General features: G+C 41.8%; 1 protein-coding gene across 3 annotated transcripts in view; it reads right to left on the reverse strand.

Annotated features, from left to right (window-relative positions):
- Nucleotides 1-1,021: 1,021 nt before the first annotated feature.
- AK4 (adenylate kinase 4) overlaps nucleotides 1,022-21,455 on the reverse strand; it is a 74,278-nt gene continuing 53,844 nt past the window's right edge. For all 3 annotated transcript variants that reach the window (XM_066597679.1, XM_066597680.1, XM_066597681.1), the window contains exons 4-6: nucleotides 18,098-18,270; nucleotides 6,863-6,981; nucleotides 1,022-2,965 (exon numbers count right to left, since the gene is read on the reverse strand). In XM_066597679.1, coding sequence (XP_066453776.1) covers nucleotides 2,827-2,965; nucleotides 6,863-6,981; nucleotides 18,098-18,270 — 431 coding nt within the window. In that variant the 3' untranslated portion in view covers nucleotides 1,022-2,826. The remainder of the gene's footprint in view (nucleotides 2,966-6,862; nucleotides 6,982-18,097; nucleotides 18,271-21,455) is intronic.

Genomic DNA, 21,455 nt, shown 5'->3' on the forward strand with positions numbered 1-21,455 from the left:
AGATCGACAGACTCATGTATAAAACTGCCGTAAATTATGCCAAAAACGTATGCCTGGTCGGAGCTGGTGTATATTTCTTTGAAGGCACTTGGAGGTGCCGAGATGTAACTAATACAGCGTAGAAAATTATACTAAGACCGGTGTTAGAAATGCCAGTCTTAAGGCTCATTTAGACGACACGATGCCCGACACTCGTCCCCACATATACCCGCTCTCCTGCTGCTGCACGTGAGCTAGTATGGCTGGCTTACAGTGGGGCGGCTGGAGGAGATTTCTCTCCTCGCGCTCCTCCGCCCCTCTCCATTGACTTAACATAGCGACTATTGAGTACTGAACGGCTGCTATTTACACTGAACGATCAGCAGAGGAACAAGCACGGGCAAGATTATCTGTTTATGTAAAAGGACCCCAAGTCAGTATAGAGCTGCTTCTTTTGGTACCTCATGTTACCTTTCAATCGATGCCTGTACAGAGGAAATATTTCCAGACCTTATGCAGCAGAGTTTAAGGACCTACACTCAGTTATTGTTCAATGTCCTAAAAAGAGCACCTGGGAAGAGTAGTGTCGCCCCCTGCTGAATGATCTTTTTATATAAAACTGCCAAGAACAAACGGAGAAGGGAAGTGATAACCAATCTAAGAATACTCCGGAGTCACAATAGAAGTTGTTACTTTAAGGGCTCGTGGCCATATACTGTACAACCTCAGAGTTGTTCAGGGCCATAAACCGGTACCCAAGGAGGACTGGCTAATAGGATTAGTCAGTAAAAGTATTCAGCAGCCCTCATCTTTCCTCTTGCACATGAATGGATAACTGCATCACAGTGTTTCAGGATCACATACAGAACGTATATGGTATATACACACAGGCATGCAAGTGTATATTCATTGCCATATGTGATCCCACATATACACATATGTGGCTTCAGTGAGTGTATATGTGCTGTTTGTATATATGTACATCCACCATATACACATATATGTAACATAAGACAGAATGGAAAACTATGAATCAAATAAACACAGTCTAAGAACTTGTATTTTAATCATGTTTGATGATATGATGATAGCGAGAAAAAAAAAAAAATTCTTGTGCCATAAATCTTCATACACCGGGTCTGCACCGCTCTCAATAATGGAGAACACAAGACCCGGGAATCATCTGATCAGAACCTCACTGTAGATACCGGGGCAGATGTATCAATGTGACGCAGGTAAGAAAAACAGGGACGAGTAGTTTGAAATCCCAAGATGCAGAATTGCTCCAGGAGTGGTGGCCCCTTAGTGCCTAAAATTACGAGGGCATCCCACTGAACAACGGCACATTTGCACACCCTCACCTCTATTGTATATCGGCCTTCTGGCTTGGTGAAATATTTCAGTAGGCTGTAATATTTTTCTTCACCACTAGTATTGCTTGTTCACTTTGCCCAAGGGTTTGTCATAAGGATCTTTCAGGGTGTGGTGCCTTAATGAGATGACCCTTCTGATGGACTAAAGAAGGCCTTAGGTTCTTAGCACCATGCAATCCTCCGGCTCTACCTGCTGCGTTACTTAATCTGGACATAGGGGATGATAGGGCACCAGACAGCAGTAGTGTTGAGTTAAACAAACCAGTAGAACCATGTTTTAGGTCAAACTTTGCTAAAGCTTTAATTCGGCACAAGCCCAAACCAAGCTTTTATCAAAGTTCCACCAGAAACAGTCCTGAACACTGGTGTAGAACACCGTCTGAGAGTCATAAAAGCCCTGTGTAACACTGAGTGTTATACAGCAGTTTTAGGAGTTTTGGTGAACTTCAGATTTAGTTTGAACTAATTTGGACCAAACTGAACTTTTGAAAGGTCACTTATCAGTAGACACCAGAGCACAGAAGCGATTCCCTAAAATTCAGCTGGGGATTGTACCCGTCTTAGACCCTTGTTGGGTATTAAGAAGTGTTCTGGGCCCTTTTTCCTCCTGCAGAAGACTTGCTACAGACAGCATTCTTATGCAAATTTTGTCCTTCAAACCTTTTACACGCATGTGACTTTTTAGTAGTGGTGAGCTATATTTGTACTCCGCATGTGTCGTTAGCGGTGAGGCAGGAAGCTGCACCTTTATCACATTGGGGGGGGAAATCAGAGTTTTAATCTGTATTACTACATGTAAAAGTGCTCAAATTAAGGTGCCCCAAGATAGGCATTTCTAGAGCAGAGCTTAAAAATGTCCTGCATGGGGATTCAAATAATGGGAAGTATGCCCTGCGTCAGTACTGATAAATCTGCCCCATTGCGCTAGGTAATTTCTAACTGTCTTTGGTCTGTATAGGTACAATGGGCCTCACGTGTTTTGAAGACAAAGCAGCCCTGTTCCATACCAACCAATCAGAGTCTGTGTTTCATTACCCCAATGCAGGTTAGTAAATGAAAGCTGAACTCGAATTGGTCCCCATGGGCAACAAGGTCCCTTCTCCCTCTGATACAGTTTTGGTACGTGGGGCCCATCGTCTATTAATATAATGCTTTACATCTTTTACAAAAAACTACTTTGACATATATATATGTATATAGATTTTCACAAAAAATACAAGATAATATCAAAGGTCACAAGGCCAGTAATAACAGATACGTCGTATAGATATGTTCAAAAATATCCAGAGGATTGCAGCAGAGAGTTCGTTAGCGGACATAACGCCGACGCTCTGAGGAACACTGAACGAACTTAGAAAACAATTGCTTAGAGCTCCTGAAAAGAGAAGAAAACGTAACAAAACAGCATAAACGATTCATTAAAGTGAGGACCACATGGATACTGCACACAGACAACAATAAATAACCAGGGTGTCTAGGGGTCCTCAGGGCGGAAGGCTTGGCTGGTGTCCTCAGGGTGTACCGGTGTGACTTTGGCGCTCAGGAGCGTGTAGATGTACGGCCAGATTTTGTTGGTTTCAGTTCCTGAGAATGTGTGAAGAACTCCTTTACTCCTGAAATAGAAGAGAGAGTTACACCAGGAGACATGTACACAGGTGACCAGCGAGGATACCCTTCAGTCTAGGCAGTGCTTACTATAGAATAAGTCCTAATCATCCCGCAAAGCAGGCCCTATAGGGGAGGGGCATATAGGCTCATCTGGGTGGAGCTTAATAACAGCAATTCTAATGTTGGAAGACATGCTGTACTGATTATGGTCTGTACTCCGTTGCTGCCTCTGACTGTTCTGCTGGTGGAATGTCTGTGAATATATATTACTTATCCTGTACTCTTCCCGAGTTACATCCTGTATTATACTCCAGAGCTGCACTCACTATTCTGCTGGTGGAGTCACTGTGTATATCCATTACTTATCCTGTACTGATCCTGAGTTGCATTCCGCATTATACTCCAGAGCTGCACTCACTATTCTGCTGATGGAGTCACTGTGTACATACATTACTTATCCTGTACTGATCCTGAGTTACATCCTGTATTATACTCCAGAGCTGTACTCACTATTCTGCTGGTGGACTCCCCTAGTATATACATTACTTATCCTGTACTGATCCTGAGTTACATCCTGTATTATACTCCAGAGCTGTACTCACTATTCTGCTGGTGGACTCCCCTAGTATATACATTACTTATCCTGTACTGATCCTGAGTTACATCCTGTATTATACTCCAGAGCTGCACTCACTATTCTGCTGGTGGACTCCCCTAGTATATACATTACTTATCCTGTACTGATCCTGAGTTACATCCTGTATTATACTCCAGAGCTGCACTCACTATTCTGCTGGTGGAGTCAGTATACGGAGTATAGCTTTAGAGTATAATACTGGATGTAACTCAGAGTCAGTGCAGGATAAGTAATGTATGCACATAGTGACTGCCCCAACAGTTAGTGAGTGCAGCTCTGGAGTATAATACTGAATATAACTCAGGATCAGTACAGGATAAGTAATGTATATATGCAGTGACTCCACCAGCAGAATAGTGATGGCAGCTCTGGAGTATAATACTGGATATAACTTAGGATCAGTGCAGGATAAGTAATGTATGTACAAAGTGACCACCAGCAGAATAGTGAGTGCAGCTCTGGAGTATAATACAGGATGTAACTCAGGATCAGTACAGGATAAGTAATGTATGTACACAGTAAATCCACCAGCAGAACAGTGAGTGCAGCTCTGGATAAGATACAGGATCACGGCATGATAAATATTTTTTTCTTTTTTACAAATGCTTTAACTTGCATCCACATCTGTGAAGTCCGACTTTCTTGCACAACATGGAGCTGCAGCCTGGTTGCTTATTCATTTATGTAGCACAAAACCATCCTACACTTGAGCATTAAACTCATGCAAGATCCCCCAGCTGAGTGTTAAGCTGTGAATGTGTCCGGCTCAACAAGTGCAGCTATTTTTGTCCTCGTCACAGAGACTATGCAGTGACTTCTTATCATGAGACACATGGCTGACAGGATCAGGCCGTTCCTGTACAGTACTGGATTTCCACAGGCCAGGTTACATGATATAGACTAACGGACCGGAAAACTAGTGCAAGAGTGCCTTATGGGAGTGCGGTTCACAGGACGCCTTGTAAAATGTTCTACTAGAAGATGATGCAGTAAAGGTGCGTTGAGAAAACTGTTCAAATGAGCGAGAGTGAACGATAGTCATTCGGTCTAAACGCGGTCAACGACTGAATGATGAATGAGAATCGCTCGCTACTCGCTCAACGTTTATTTATTGCAGGCATAAAAATCATTGTTGGCTCGTTCACTTCTTTCAGTTTAAGTGGATAATCTCCCATCAATAAGCTGCTACAGAGGGAGACTAGAAGGACCTTCTCTAGCTCTCCGCAGGACCCACCAGTACACAGTTGCCCATTGATTGCAATGGGACCCTTGAAAGGCTTCATTTGTCTTCTGGCTGCACTGCAAGGAACAGCTTTTGACTCCAACAAAAAGTATAGAGTGTGGGTGAATGATGGTCTAAGGCCTCATGTCCACGGGCAAAAGAAGAATTAAAATCCGCAGCAGATTTTAACTCTTCTCCTGCCCGCGGATCCGCATCCCATAGGGATGCATTGACCACCCACGGGTAGATAAATACCCGCGGATGGTCAATAAAAGTGATTTTTTTAAAAATGGAGCATGAAAAAATTTGGACCATGCTCCATTTTTGTGCCGGTCTCCCGCGGGGACGGCTCCCGCGGGCTTCTATTGAAGCCTATGAAAGCCGTCCGGATCCGCGGGAGGCAAAAATCGGAATTTACTCTCCCGCTCCGGTTCCGGAGCGGGCGAGAGGTGAGTTTATTCTTATTTTTATGCCTCATGTCCGCGGGGCAGGAGGGACCCGCTACGGATTCTCCATGGAGAATCCGGAGCGGGCCTGATTTTCCCCGTGGACATGAGGCCTAAGCCTTCAAAGTTAACCACTGATAGGTAATATATGTGCCTGGACATAGGAGCCATGAAAACACAAAACTAATTAGGCAATCATTTTGCGATTGTCCTTTTGCCTTCTTATATACAAAAGTGAAAAGTTAATTATCAGAGATGAGCGAGCGTACTCGCTAAAGGCAAACTACCCACGGGGGGGGGGGGGGAGTGGCGGAAAAGAGCGGGGAGGAACAGGGGGAGGGGGGAGATCTCTCTCTCACTCTCTCCCCCCTGCAACTCACTGCTCTACCCCACTGGCACCCAAATCTTTTGAGACAAGCGGGCAGGTACTCGCTCGAGTAGTTTGCTTTAGCGAGTACACTCGCTCATCTTTTAATTATTTATTGTGCAGTAGACACACAGAGGATCAGAACGGGTTGAATCTAATATGGAACAAGGCACTTAAGAGTGGCAAGATAATACTAATGGTCCTCAGATGGGAGACTATAATCTGTGGGATGCGCCTTAATTAATCCACTGACGCAGACCTCCAGTTGACCATAGATTTAAAGGAACTTTCCAGGCAAAAGCTATTGATGACTTATTCTATTGATAGGTCATCAATAGTTAATCCGCTCAGGTTCCCCGTTCATGAGCTGATCACCTGGCCCACTGTCAGTGGAGTGGGCCAGACAGGCGTTCTAGGGGTAAGAAGCGGAAGTGCCCTAGTTGGCTTCACTCCCATTGAAACCAATGGGAGCTGAAGCCAGCAATTACACTTCTGGCACTTCCACCACCGACAACAGACATGAGTGTTATAGTCTCTAGCTCCTATTGATTTCAATGGAAGTAAAGCCACTACTGCTCCTGCCCCCTGTAACGCATGTCTGGCCCACTGTACTGACAGCGGGCCAGGTGATCAGCTCATCACGACTTATCCTCTGGATTGGTCATCAATAGTTTTTGCCCTAAAAAGGCCTCAAAGATCACAAGCTATCCCAATTTGCTTTATTCCTGGATGCCCCTTGGCTTCAGAAACCCTCAGAGATCAGGGACAAGCAGCAGCCAGTATACCTTATCCCTGCAGCTGTTGCTATAGGTGAAATAGGTTACTACATACCAGATATATAAATGAATTATTGCCCATGCACGGGTTGGATCTGTCAGAGTAACAGAGGCTCTTTTTGAGCTGTTGTCTATTAAGGAGGTGTTGCAAGCATGGAACACCTGCAACCACCACCACCACCACCACCCCTCTATTGTGTACATATGGTCATATATACAGGAGTTGTAGTCAAACATCCCCTTTAAAATCTAGTTCAAAAAAAGAAGGTAAAATGACAAAAGAGAAGTCGTATTGTTCCTCCGATTCACAGTGGAAGCTTTTCATGCAGTAGTTCGCAGTAAGTCAGGACCGGCTCCATGTAAGGAGCTCCTGAATGAGCGGTTATGTAATCTGCTGAATCACTCGGTTCTGCTATTTGACTCATGCAATAACACTACTACTACGAAAACTTACTTGTATCGCTCTATCACCGGTTTTGCAACATCTTTGTATTGGCGCAGTCTGGCGACCACTGCGTCAGGCTTGTCATCCTCCTGCTGGACAAGAGGCTCCCCGGTGACATCATCAATGCCCTGAAATCAGAAATTTAACACTTTAGTGATGGCCAATACGCCTTTATACTGACTTCACTAATAGGCTTTTAACCTCCATATACATATGTTTAAGGCAGTGGCTTAGCTGACTAATGACAGCAGGAATGGGGTTTAACCCCTTAAATACCACAATTAGTAGCAACTGCAGCATGTAAGCAGGTGACAAGGGGAGAGGGCTCCTTCTGCCACACATTGGCGTGTGTGTGTGTGGGGGGGAGGGGGGGGGCTCAAGGGAACAAGGGCAGTTCAGACCATGGAGAGTTTTGCAGAAAGAGTTACCCCGTACTGTTAGAAACGTAACTAATTATGTTTATATAACATTCTTCGATCTCTGGCATCAGAAGTGAGTAATAAGCATCACTCGGCTGTTGCAATACTACAACTCCTAACATGTCCCCAGGCTGTCCGGGCGTGCCGAGAGCTGCTGCCTCACTGAGAGCTAGAGGTTACATATCTGCATTTTACAGTCTTCTACAGACTTTGGCTCTATAATCCGTGTTACCACATGTCTTCCAGATGTCCTATGACCTATATAATAAACGCCATTACACTGCAGCAAACATTTTTTTTGCTACAAGGAACAATGCCATGTGATATAGATAATTCTACACAAAATGCTATAACCTGACTATTCTGATAATGCGCCACCAACTAATAACAAGCAAGATGATAATAAGAGAAATAAAAAGGATGACATTCAATGGATGGCATTCTTCAAAAAACTGTTCTGATTGGGTAACATGATTTACCTAAAATGTCTACACAGAAATTATATATTACCAATGCTCTACAGAGAAAATATGTTATTCTTTCCTTTTCAGTTGTTTTGCATTATACCACATAGGGGGCAGTATTATAGTAGTTATATTCTTGTACATAGGGGGCAGTATTATAGTAGTTATATTCTTGTACATAGGGGCCAGTATTATAGTAGTTATATTATTGTACATAGGGAGCAGTATTATAGTAGTTATATTCTTGTACATATGAGGCAGCAGAATTATAGTAGTTATATTCTTGTACATAGGGAGCAGTATTATAGTAGTTATATTCTTGTACATAGGGGGCAGTATTATAGTAGCTATATTCTTGTACATAGGGGGCAGTATTATAGTAGATATATTCTTGTACATAGGGGGCAGTATTATAGTAGATATATTCTTACACATAGGGGGCGGTATTATAGTAGTTAGATTCTTGTACATAGGGGGCAGTATTATAGTAGTTATATTCTTGTACATAGGAGCAGTATTATAGTAGTTATATTCTTGTACATATGAGGCAGCAGAATTATAGTAGTTATATTCTTGTACATAGGGGGCAGTATTATAGTAGTTATATTCTTGTACATAAGGAGCAGTATTATAGTTGTTATATTCTTGTACATAGGGAGCAGTATTATAGTAGTTATATTCTTGTACATAGGGGGCAGTATTATAGTAGTTATATTCTTGTACATAGAGGGCAGTATTATAGTAGTTATATTCTTGTACATAGGGGCAGTATTATAGTAGTTATATTCTTGTACATAGGGGGCAGTATTATAGTAGTTATATTCTTGTACATAGGGGGGCAGTATTATAGTAGCTATATTCTTGTACATAGGGGGCAGTATTATAGTAGTTATATTCTTGTACATAGGGAGCAGTATTATAGTAGTTATATTCTTGTACATAGAGGCAGTATTATAGTAGTTCTATTCTTGTACATAGAGGGCAGTATTATAGTAGTTATATTCTTGTACATAGAGGGCAGTATTATAGTAGTTATATTCTTGTACATAGGGAGCAGAATTATAGTAGTTATATTCTTGTACATAGGGGGCAGTGTTATAGTAGTTATATTCTTGTACATAGGGGGCAGTATTATAGTAGTTATATTCTTGTACATGGGGACAGTATTATAGTAGTTATATTCTTGTACATGGGGACAGTATTATAGTAGTTATATTCTTGTACATGGGGGCAGTATTATAGTAGTTATATTCTTGTACATAGGAGCAGTATTATAGTAGTTATATTCTTGTACATAGAGGCAGTATTATAGTAGTTATATTCTTGTACATATGAGGCAGCAGAATTATAGTAGTTATATTCTTGTACATAGGGGGCAGTATTATAGTAGTTATATTCTTGTACATAGGGAGCAGTATTATAGTAGTTATATTCTTGTACATAGAGGCAGTATTATAGTAGTTATATTCTTGTACATAGAGGGCAGTATTATAGTAGTTATATTCTTGTACATAGGAGCAGTATTATAGCAGTTATATTCTTGTACATGGGGGGCAGTATTATAGTAGTTATATTCTTGTACATATGAGGCCGCAGAATTATAGTAGTTATATTCTTGTACATAGGGGGCAATATTATAGTAGTTATATTCTTGTACATAGGGGGCAATATTATAGTAGTTATATTCTTGTACATAGGGAGCAGTATTATAGTAGTTATATTCTTGTACATAGGGAGCAGTATTATAGTAGTTATATTCTTGTACATAGGGAGCAGTATTACAGTAGTTATATTCTTGTACATAGGGAGCAGTATTATAGTAGTTATATTCTTGTACATAGGGAGCAGTATTATAGTAGTTATATTCTTGTACATAGGGGCAGTATTATAGTAGTTCTATTCTTGTACATAGAGGGCAGTATTATAGTAGTTATATTCTTGTACATAGAGGGCAGTATTATAGTAGTTATATTCTTGTACATAGGGGGCAGTATTATAGTAGTTATATTCTTGTACATAGGAGCAGTATTATAGTAGTTATATTCTTGTACATGGGGGGCAGTATTATAGTAGTTATATTCTTGTACATATGAGGCAGCAGAATTATAGTAGTTATATTCTTGTACATAGGGGGCAGTATTATAGTAGTTATATTCTTGTACATAGGGAGCAGTATTATAGTAGTTATATTCTTGTACATAGAGGCAGTATTATAGTAGTTCTATTCTTGTACATAGAGGCAGTATTATAGTAGTTCTATTCTTGTACATAGAGGGCAGTATTATAGTAGTTATATTCTTGTACATAGAGGGCAGTATTATAGTAGTTATATTCTTGTACATAGGGGGCAGTATTATAGTAGTTATATTCTTGTACATAGGAGCAGTATTATAGTAGTTATATTCTTGTACATGGGGGGCAGTATTATAGTAGTTATATTCTTGTACATAGGGGGCAGTATTATAGTAGTTATATTCTTGTACATGGGGGCAGTATTTTAGTAGTTATATTCTTGTACATGGGGGCAGTATTATAGTAGTTATATTCTTGTACATATAAGGCAGCAGAATTATAGTAGTTATATTCTTGTACATAGGAGGCAGCAGAATTATAGTAGTTATATTCTTGTACATAGGGGGCAGTATTATAGTAGTTATATTCTTATACATAGGAGGCAGCAGAATTATAGTAGTTATATTCTTGTACACAGGGGGCAGTATTATAGTAGTTATATTCTTGTACATAGGGGGCAGTATTATAGTTATATTCTTGTACATAGCAGCAGTATTATAGTAGCTATATTCTTGTACATAGAGGCAGTATTATAGTAGTTATATTCTTGTACATAGAGGGCAGTATTATAGTAGTTATATTCTTGTACATAGAGGGCAGTATTATAGTAGTTATATTCTTGTACATAGAGGGCAGTATTATAGTAGTTATATTCTTGTACATAGAGGGCAGTATTATAGTAGTTATATTCTTGTACATAGGGGGCAGTATTATAGTAGTTATATTCTTGTACATAGGGGGCAGTATTATAGTAGTTATATTCTTGTACATAGGGAGCAGTATTATAGTAGTTATATTCTTGTACATAGTAGGCAGCAGAATTATAGTAGTTATATTCTTGTACATAGGGGGCAGTATTATAGTAGTTATATTCTTGTACATGGGGGGCAGTATTATAGTAGTTATATTCTTGTACATATGAGGCAGCAGAATTATAGTAGTTATATTCTTGTACATAGGGGGCAGTATTATAGTAGTTATATTCTTGTACATGGGGGCAGTATTTTAGTAGTTATATTCTTGTACATGGGGGCAGTATTATAGTAGTTATATTCTTGTACATAGGAGGCAGCAGTATTATAGTAGTTATATTCTTGTACATATAAGGCAGCAGAATTATAGTAGTTATATTCTTGTACATAGGAGGCAGCAGAATTATAGTAGTTATATTCTTGTACATAGGGGGCAGTATTATAGTAGTTATATTCTTATACATAGGAGGCAGCAGAATTATAGTAGTTATATTCTTGTACACAGGGGGCAGTATTATAGTAGTTATATTCTTGTACATAGGGGGCAGTATTATAGTTATATTCTTGTACATAGCAGCAGTATTATAGTAGCTATATTCTTGTACATAGAGGCAGTATTATAGTAGTTATATTCTTGTACATAGAGGGCAGTATTATAGTAGTTATATTCTTGTACATAGAGGGCAGTATTATAGTAGTTATATTCTTGTACATAGAGGGCAGTATTATAGTAGTTATATTCTTGTACATAGGGGGCAGTATTATAGTAGTTATATTCTTGTACATAGGGGGCAGTATTCTAGCAGTTATATTCTTGTACATAGGGAGCAGTATTATAGTAGTTATATTCTTGTACATAGTAGGCAGCAGAATTATAGTAGTTATATTCTTGTACATAGGGGGCAGTATTATAGTAGTTATATTCTTGTACATGGGGGGCAGTATTATAGTAGTTATATTCTTGTACATATGAGGCAGCAGAATTATAGTAGTTATATTCTTGTACATAGGGGGCAGTGTTATAGTAGTTATATTCTTGTACATAGGGGGCAGTATTATAGTAGTTATATTCTTGTACATAGGGGGCAGTATTATAGTAGTTATATTCTTGTACATGGGGACAGTATTATAGTAGTTATATTCTTGTACATGGGGACAGTATTATAGTAGTTATATTCTTGTACATAGGAGGCAGCAGAATTATAGTAGTTATATTCTTGTACATAGGGGGCAGTATTATAGTAGTTATATTCTTGTACATAGGGGGCAGTATTATAGTAGTTAGATTCTTGTACATAGGGGGCAGTATTATAGTAGTTATATTCTTGTACATAGGGGCAGTATTATAGTAGTTCTATTCTTGTACATAGGGGCAGTATTATAGTAGTTCTATTCTTGTACATAGGCGGCAGTATTATAGTAGTTCTATTCTTGTACATAGGCGGCAGTATTATAGTTGTTCTATTCTTGTACATAGGCGGCAGTATTATAGTAGTTCTATTCTTGTACATAGGAGGCAGCATTATAGTATTTATATTCTTGTACATAGGGGGCAAGTATTATAGTAGCCATATTCTTATACATAGGGGGCAGTATTATAGTAGTTATATTCTTATACATAGGGGGCAGTATTATAGTAGCTATATTCTTGTATATAGGGAGCAGCATTATAGTAGTTATATTCTTGTACATAGAAGGCAGTATTATAGTAGTTCTATTCTTGTACACAGGAGCAGTATTATAGTAGTTCTATTCTTGTACACAGGAGCAGTATTATAGTAGTTATATTCTTGTACATAGGGGGCAGTATTATAGTAGTTATATTCTTGTACACAGGAGCAGTATTATAGTAGTTATATTCTTGAACATTGGGGTCAGTATTATAGTTATAATATGTAGTTAAAGTGATGTATATCACTAGAAAACACCATTACTTTATAAATCAGGAGCAATTTAACATCTGTGACTCCATCGGTCCGGAGAATAAAGGTGTTAGTGTAGTGTTGCATCATCTTTACGGTTTTACCCTGCACAACTCAACAGCTCCCCTGACATCAAAATTGAATTGAACTGCAGCGTGGACTAAAAAGGGGATGCAGTGCTACATCAATGCTGTAGCCCCTGTATTGTCAGGATTGGAGGTTGGAGCCCCAACAAACAAATTCATGCCTAGTGATCCTGGCAATATGCTATGACTTTCTAATATGGGAATACCCTTGTAATATTGTAAGGCTTGTAATAGCTTCCAGCCAACAGTGTTCATTTTACAGTATTGCGGTTTCTCGGCAGTTACATAAGAAGTTGCAGTGTAAAATCAGCTAAAATTAGCCACATTGTAATTGTACTATTTGCTTTGCAACTTGTACAAATGAAAGCAGGATAGACATAACAATCATTTGAGTCCATTGAAAAATGCAATCTAAAACGGATTTTTAGTTAATCTCTCCTTAAGGCCTCGGTTAGACGAGCATTTGGTTTCACTTTTTTGCGCAGAAAATAATGCACTCCATGGATGTGCAAAACGCGCGTAATCGAAGCTCCGTGCTACTAGAGAAGTGGTACTTGTAGAAGCACAGCTGCTCCACGAAGGTCCTCTCAGCACGGTCACAGTGTTCAGTGATGAGGAGTCTGCAGCGGGGACGAAAGAATCCTGTCACAGCTGTAGCAGAGGGCCACGATGCTATCCTATTGCTTTCAATGGGCCGGGCGCTACTACCGGCCCATTGAAAACAATGGGATGACGGCAACCCCTTGCAGCGATGATTTTCGAAATAAGCCCTGCCCCCGAAAATCATCCCTAGCTGTTAAAAAAAAAAAAAATTTATAAATTTAACTCACGTAGAAGCGTTGTCCGGCTCTTATCCCCATTCCGTCAGTCTTCATCTGTCTTCTGGTGGTTGGGGATTGAAAAATCGCCACCTCCAGACAGCGCTGCCTCCGAGTGCTCTGACCAATCAGAGGCAGCGCTCAGCCATTCATTTAATGACAGCTGAGCGCTGCCTCCGATTGGCTGAGCGCTGTGACTAATCACTTCATCTCATTGCTTTTAATGGGACGGCAGCAGCGCCAGCTCCATTGAAAGCAATGGGATAGCATTGCGGTCCTCTGCCACAGCTGTGACAGTTGTGGCAAGGGGTTTCCTTCATCCCCGCGTGGAGTCCCATCATCACTGAATACTAGGATAGTGCTGTCACAGTATTCAGTGATGAGGGGACTCCCAACAGGGATTAATGGAACATCACACAATGTCTTTACGCGCAGCACGGACCATACGGCGCGCATTATAGGCACACATGTCCTACCTTTTGCAGGTACGAGTATTTTGCGCCTCTAAAAAAACAGCCATGTGAACAGTGCATAGGAAACCAATGGTTCCAATAGATGCAACTTTTTTGCACACATAGGCATGCAAATAAAAATTATATATATATCTAGATCTAGATTTTGTCTGACCGCGACCTAAAAGGAGAATGTCACTGCTCATATAATAAGGGCACACCTATGCTGCAGTCTTGGCATGGACGGAGCGTCAGGGGGTGCTGGGGTCGCAATGGCGACCCGGCCCTTGAGCTTAAGGGGGCCCCGAGGTCGCCCTCCCACCATTAACAAACATACATTCATGCCGCGCTGTCAGCCGTCCAGTCCAGCCGACAGGATGAGCCAGAGAGGAAGTCGGGGAGGGGTGAGGAGAAGGAGGGGCCACGGGGGGGATGCACGGCACAGCACTGTGTAACAGGATGATGTCGTCATCCCCCTGCTAACACCGTGCACGTCGGCTCCGTATGTGCCCTGCTGCTGCTGAGAAGTGACAGGGGTCACGAACTGCAATTCATTCTGGTATGTGTGCTTTTAGGTGGATCATTGGCTTAGTGGGGAGGGCTTTTGGACTGAGGGACAGCAAGGGTTAAAGTTCTGCTGCTCTGCTACCTGAATGCTGCTATTGGACAGAGTGGGCTAGTGGGGAAGGGAAGGGGACAACTGTGTACAATTCTTTTTTTTTTAGATTATATATGACTTTTTATGCTATATATAATTTTATATAACTTTGTCCTGGACCCCTTTTAAATTGAAACGGACCCACTAATGAGCTGAAGATTTCCACCTTCAGAAACCCACAACTATCAATGTTTATTGTCAGGGGAAGCTGCAGCCAGTCAATTTAACCCCTTAGGCCGCCTGCAGACGGCCGGGTCGGATCCGGCTGCAAGAATTCTCGCAGCGGGACCCGACCCGAGCGTCTGCAGAGAGCAGCGCGGCACTCACCTCTCCCGCAGCCCCGGCTCTTTCATGTGGCGGCTGTCGGGCAGCCGACGCATGCGCAGAGCGGAGCCGGCGGCCGGTGAGTGACGTTTCTGTGTGGGGCTCTGCAAGCCGCGCACAGAAATAGAGCATGCCGCGATTTGTTTGCCGCGCGGCATTTCGAGCGGCCGTCTGTAGAGGATTGCGCTTGTTAACGCAATCCTATGCCAGCTTCCAGGGGCGGAAATTCCGCAGGAAGTCCCGCTGCGGAATTTCCGCCCGTCTGCAGACGGCCTTAGTACCAAAGCCTCTTTGCATCTTATTGACTAACTTTTTCAGTTCTTTTCATCATCCTAATCCAAATACCATGACTTTTACATTTTTCTGTCAACATAGCCGTATGAGGGCTTGCTTTTGCAGGACAAGTTGTATTTTTTAACCCTTTAAGGACATGGCCTTTTTTGGGCTTAAGAACGCAACGATTTTTAGCAGATTTTTATCTCCATTTTTCAAAAGCCATAACGTTTTTACTTTCCTGTTGACACGGACTTGTTTTTTGCGTCGCGAGCTGTAGTTTTTGATAGACTATATTGTAAAACTTTTATTATTTTTTTTATGATAGCAGGGAGAGAAAACGCATCAATTTTTTTTGGGTGTTTTTTTTACAGCGTTAATCATGCAGCATAAATGACACAATACATTTTTTCTGCGGGTCGGTACGGTTACAACGATACCAAAGTTCTAATATTTGTTTTTAGGTTTTTCTTCTTTTCTGCAATAAAAACCCTTTTTTTGGAAATCTTTTTTTTTCTCTATCACTGCATTCAAAGTTCTGTAACTTTTTTATTTTTCTTGTGAGACAAGCTGTAGCTTTTATTGGTACCATTTTGGGGTATTTATGGCTTTTTTGATCACTTTTACTGCATTTTTTGGAAGGCAAAATGCTAAAAATTAGCATTTTGCCTCTGTTTTTTACCCTTTTTTTACGCTTTTTGCCATACAAAATAAAAAGCATGTTCAACTTTTTGTACACGTCGTTATGGATGCATCAATACTAAATATGTGCTATTTTAATTTTTTTTACCTTTTTTATGCTAATATGAGAAAAAGCACAAAAAAAGTATTTTTCACGTTTTTTACCTTTTTTTTTTTTTGCACATTATTAGCTTTTTTTTTTTACACCATCTGTGTCCCTCTGAGGGAATTAAAGCACTGCACTGATAATTGATGTGATAAGGCATGGCAGGACTTCTGTCCTGCCATGTCTTATCGCTTATACAGCAATCCCAGGCACTGGCAACACAGGAATGCCAGTATCTGGCGTCCTGTTGCCATGGCCACAGGCCGGGCTCTCTACGATCTATATAGATCGCGACAGGGAAGGGGTTAACAGCGGGGGGCGCATCTCCGATGCCCCCCCTCTGCTGCAGCGGGAGGCCGGCTATGAAGACTTCAGCCAACCACAATCAGAGCTACCAGCAGGCGGGGATTTTAAATCCCCGGCTGCTGATAGCTCATAACTACAGAGTCGGGGACAGCGCCAGAAGTCGCAACTGAGCCCCGGCAGCTGAAGGGAGGTGAGTATTGTTTTTTCTTAATTTTTGCACAATTTTAAATGGCTTTTCAGGGAAGGGCTTATGAAGAAGCCATAGACGGGATGCCATAGACAGGATGCCGGCAGCAGGATTCTCTACCGCAGCTGTCATGTGTGACAGCTGCGGTGGAGAATTGAAGAATTCCCTTTGCTGCATCTGCCACAGATGTGGCAGAAGGGAATTCTTTTTGAACTAGCGTCAGTGAAGGAAACATCTGCCGCATGCGGCAGATGTGTTCTTCATGACCGCTGGGGACACAGCAGTGGCGGAGGGGCAAGTTGTTTTTTTTTTTGTTTTTTGTTTTGCACTAAAATGTTTCTTTTTCAGGGAAGGGCTTATATGTAAAGCCCTTCTCTGAAAAAGAATGCAGGGGGCCGGCAGAGCATTGTTTTCAATGGAGCCGCCGGCAGCAGCCATGGCTCCATTGACAACAAGCACGCAGCTGTGTTCACGCGTGTTTTTGCTCGTACCTAGGTGCGGATGCATGTACGTACCTAAGTACGCACAAAAACACACTCTTGTGAACCCACCCTTCATGAAAATAAAATAAGTTTATATTTGTAAGCTTTTTCCCTATTACTGGGGGGGGGGGGTCCTAGCTGTGGAGGGGGGGCCCCAAACTGAACTCTTGCACCCGGGCCCACAAGTCTGTAGGTACGCCCGAGTCTTGGGGTTTGTTTATTTTTCATTGTATACTGTCCAATTTGGAAAATCATCCAGGCCAATACAGGCAGAGAGAAGTCTACTTGACAGGTCGTGTGCAGCTTTTCAGAGGATCACATGATAACCAAGGAACCCTACTTATTTTGAACGTCTTAGAATCTGCAGGTGACAAGTGGAGGAGATGCTTCTGTGTCTGGGACTCTTGCTTGCATTATTTGTATCGACAGTATAATATCCTTGGGCTCAAGCCATCAATGTGTGGCTAGTGGAACTCCGACCCTGAGGACTCCTATCGATCAGAAAAGCAAAGTGACCAAGCCACTTCCTGCAGCACCTAAGGGCACTGCAATAATACCTCTGCAGCGCCACCTATTGGAAGGCAGCATTCCTGTAAATCAATGTTAGACTCTATACAAGACTTTATGACAATGACTGGGAATTGAAAACCGAAAGCAAGAGAACTACACACATACAGCTGTTTTGGTGGTTTTGCTCCTCATCAGCATGCAGTAGGTTTGTAAGGTGGTATTGTTGCATCTCCCTTATTTGCCCATTTCCCCAGAGGAGCATGCATGGCCTTATAAGTCTCCTCACTCACCTTCTAGGTGCTCTCCTTAGGCAGAGAGGATACCCTTCCCGACCCACTTACTGGCCTAGCATGGCACCTTCACTGTTCCATATACAGAAGCACTTCTATACATGCAGCTATGCCTGATACTGCAGCTCAGCCGCATTCACTGGGATGTAAAGCAGCAGCTCCATCCATTATAGTCAAACTTCATACTAAAGAGAACCAGCAGCCAACAATGAGTGTTCTTACGTGCACTTGAGGAGGGTTGAATTCCAGATTGTAGACCCTTCCACTGGGCAAGTGAACCCACCGCGTATTCAAACGATCCTTCAGGGTCTCGAATGGGATGTTTAATGTGATCACCAGATCTAGATCACAGATCTTATCAAGAGACTCGGCCTGCACCACGGTCCTGGGAAACCCTAAGCACAGAGACAAAACATAAGCAGATATTCAGAACGTTGAAAACGTCATGCGAGGATGGAAAAAACAAGAACATGAATGAAAGTTTAGTCGGTGGCGCTGGTCAGGCCCCAACGCGCCCTTTGTAATTATGTGTAAGATGATTACTAATTGCCATGTTTTCAGAGTTGCTTCGAGGCAGCTGAGCAAATCTCTAGTTTTCCTCTCTGCTTCATCAGATTGTGCTAAGGTCATTGAGGTGCTTGTAGATAATGTATTAGATATTCGTTATTTTGCAATCTGTTATTGTGTTCTGGTTATATTTTTTTTAATTCAATGTTAACATAATTATATGGGCGGCCATCTTGTCTCAGCTGCTGCTGTGAGCTTTTCCTTACAGCAGCCACATGACCTTAGGATACCTCAGTCAGAAAAGAACTCATTGACTTCTAAGGGAAAGTGTTGCGGTCATACTCTGACAGTGTGCAGAGAGGGGGAGGAGGGGAGCTGTCTCCATCACCGATCAGTGGTGGATCCTGTTTCAGCCTGGGTTCACACCAGTGCTACTGTTTTCAATTGTTCAGATCCATCCTAGGAGCCAAATATTGGAAAACGTGTTGGATCCAACACATGCAGGACCTGAATGAGGCCAGACAGACCCCCATTCACTATAGCTGGGTGTGTCCGGTTTTCAGTATGGCTTCCAGTATTGTATCAGACAAAATAGTGCAGCATGCAACACTATTTTGTCCAGCATTTTTTATGGGATTTGCAGCAGATACTCCAAACGGAGCCTCCAGGACAGATGTGAATAGAGTCTTATGTGTCTTGAGTTTTCCAAAGGCTCATTCACATCAGTATTGAAGGTTACATTCTAAATCTCTGTCACTGATTTCTGCTTAAAAAACAAACAAAAAAAAAAACACATTTACAGCAGCTCCACAAACCTCACTGACAGTTTGCTACAATGTATCAATTTGGAGTTAAAGATGTTTAGCTCACAGAGCATTGTCTAGATTGGATACAATTGTATCAACGGCTCTGTATATTGGCATCCGTTCCTCCTATATGTCTGTCTGTTTTATGTAGCACATTATTTTAAAATATCTTAACATTCAGTTTTCAGGTCATCCTCATCTGTGAAAGGGCTTATTTGATTTAATTGGGACCCCTCTGTCTCAGTGAATAGTCCCTGCTAAGAGCACAACTAGCTATGTGCAGCATTTGAAGTTGCTTTCACACCCGTGTAAGGGGTGCTGTTTACCTGCTCCCTTCAGGGGAGCAGGAAAGGAGAAATCCCTGGCTGAACAGATCAGTCTGATGGAACCAAACAGCGCTGAACTGACCCCATTGACTATAATGGGGTCCATTCGGTTTCCGCTGAGCTACTCAGCATTTTATTGGAAGAAAAAGCAGTGCATGCAGCGCTATTCCTTCTGGTGTTTTGTGTCGGACCTGCGACGGAACCTCCAACCGGAGGTTCTAGCATAGATGTGAACCCGGCCTTGGCAAGAGTGTTCTCATTCTAGTGAAAAAATGAAATAAGGTGTAGTAGAAAGTTGTAGAACTTCATTTAGACCGGAAGACCCTCTTAGCACAGAGCAGGAGCTTTCTGATTTAGTGGTCTTTGATTCTTCCCCATACGGGGTCTATCCTGCCATCAGGACGTTTCATAGAGGATATTACCGAGAAGAGATTCTCAGTATCCGGGCATAGAAGGCACATAATATATAATACATAAACAGGTCTGTAGTTTATTTTGAAAGCAAATTAAGGGAAACATTATGTCCATAAATCTGTAATGTCAGCCATATAAATTATACCGCTAGATACAGGGCAGAGAATTACTGCAGATACAAATATAACCTGGTGACAGCTGGGGACAAGAGAACATTACTCTGCTGGGAAATCTCCTGCTGGAAGAGATTAAACCGCAGGTTCACCCAATAGACATTGATATGTGGATACAGGCAGTATTCTTCAATGCATGGAACTTTAAGGAGGTTTTCCAACCTGATTTATGGCCGTAGTCATGTGGAGCTGGACGATACGTCACTGCACTGTCCTGTGAGGGCCCCGTGACTGGAGATGTAGGCATGTGGCATGCTTTAGAGTCTATGTGCCAGATGAGGGTGATGAAGAGGATACCAATATTAAAGATATAGCTCTTAGACCCCAAATGCAAAATACTGGTATTAAAAATAATTATATATAACCAGTATTCTGCATTGGGGGTCTCAGAGCTTAGTTTTGCCTTAGACGTACCCAGTCATTAGTCATCAAGACCTGTTCTCCAAATCACAGAAATCTGGTGGTTGATAATTGAAGACCATCAGAATTATGCAGACACATGCATCTCTAAACCCTAGTCAAGAGCGGTGTCGTCTCTCCTTAAGGAGAGCACTCAAAAAGTGTGTGGAGACACCTAGGGGGTGTGTAGGTCAGGGAGGGGGTGAAATAGGGGGAGAGGCATAGTCTCTGGGAAAGAACCCAGAAGGGGTGTGAGAAGACCCCTCAGAGGTGAGTGAGGAGACTTATAAAGTCACTGCTTACTCCTCTGGGTGATTTATGCAAATAAGGAAAACGCTACAATACCTCTGCAGCGCCACCTATTGGATATCAGCATTCCTTCAAATCAATGTCCGACTCTTTAATAAGTCTGTAAATGTACTCTACTCTGATGTCTCATGGTTGGAATTTTCTCCACCACATGCAACTGTACACTGTGGAGTGTTATTACAGATGATAATATACTGAACCAGCAGAGGGCAGCAATGAGTTTTCAGATCATACAGCAGGGGTGTCAAACTCATTTTCAGAGGACCACACCAGCCCCATGGTTGCCTTCAAAAGGGCCGATTAGAATTGTAAGACTGTATAGTAAGTGATTGCTCACATGAGCAGATTAGCGCAGCGCATTATGCACGCAATACGCAGTGAACTGAACCCATTGATTTCAAGCAGTTTGTTTACATGAGCGAATTTGTTCCACGCGATGTGCAATGCGACATGACCGATTTTGGTTCGTATTAGCATCGCAATAGTCCATTGAAGTATATGGTCCAGAGCAAATACGCAGTGAATACGCAGTGAATACACAGTGAATACACAGTGAATACACAGTGAATACACAGTGAACCTGCGTATTTGTGCACCACTTCAATGAACCCATCTGTATTCTTATTTGTGTGCGCAAATGCACAAT

The sequence above is a fragment of the Eleutherodactylus coqui genome, chromosome 3, assembly GCF_035609145.1.
Source record: "Eleutherodactylus coqui strain aEleCoq1 chromosome 3, aEleCoq1.hap1, whole genome shotgun sequence".
NCBI lineage: Eukaryota > Metazoa > Chordata > Amphibia > Anura > Eleutherodactylidae > Eleutherodactylus > Eleutherodactylus coqui.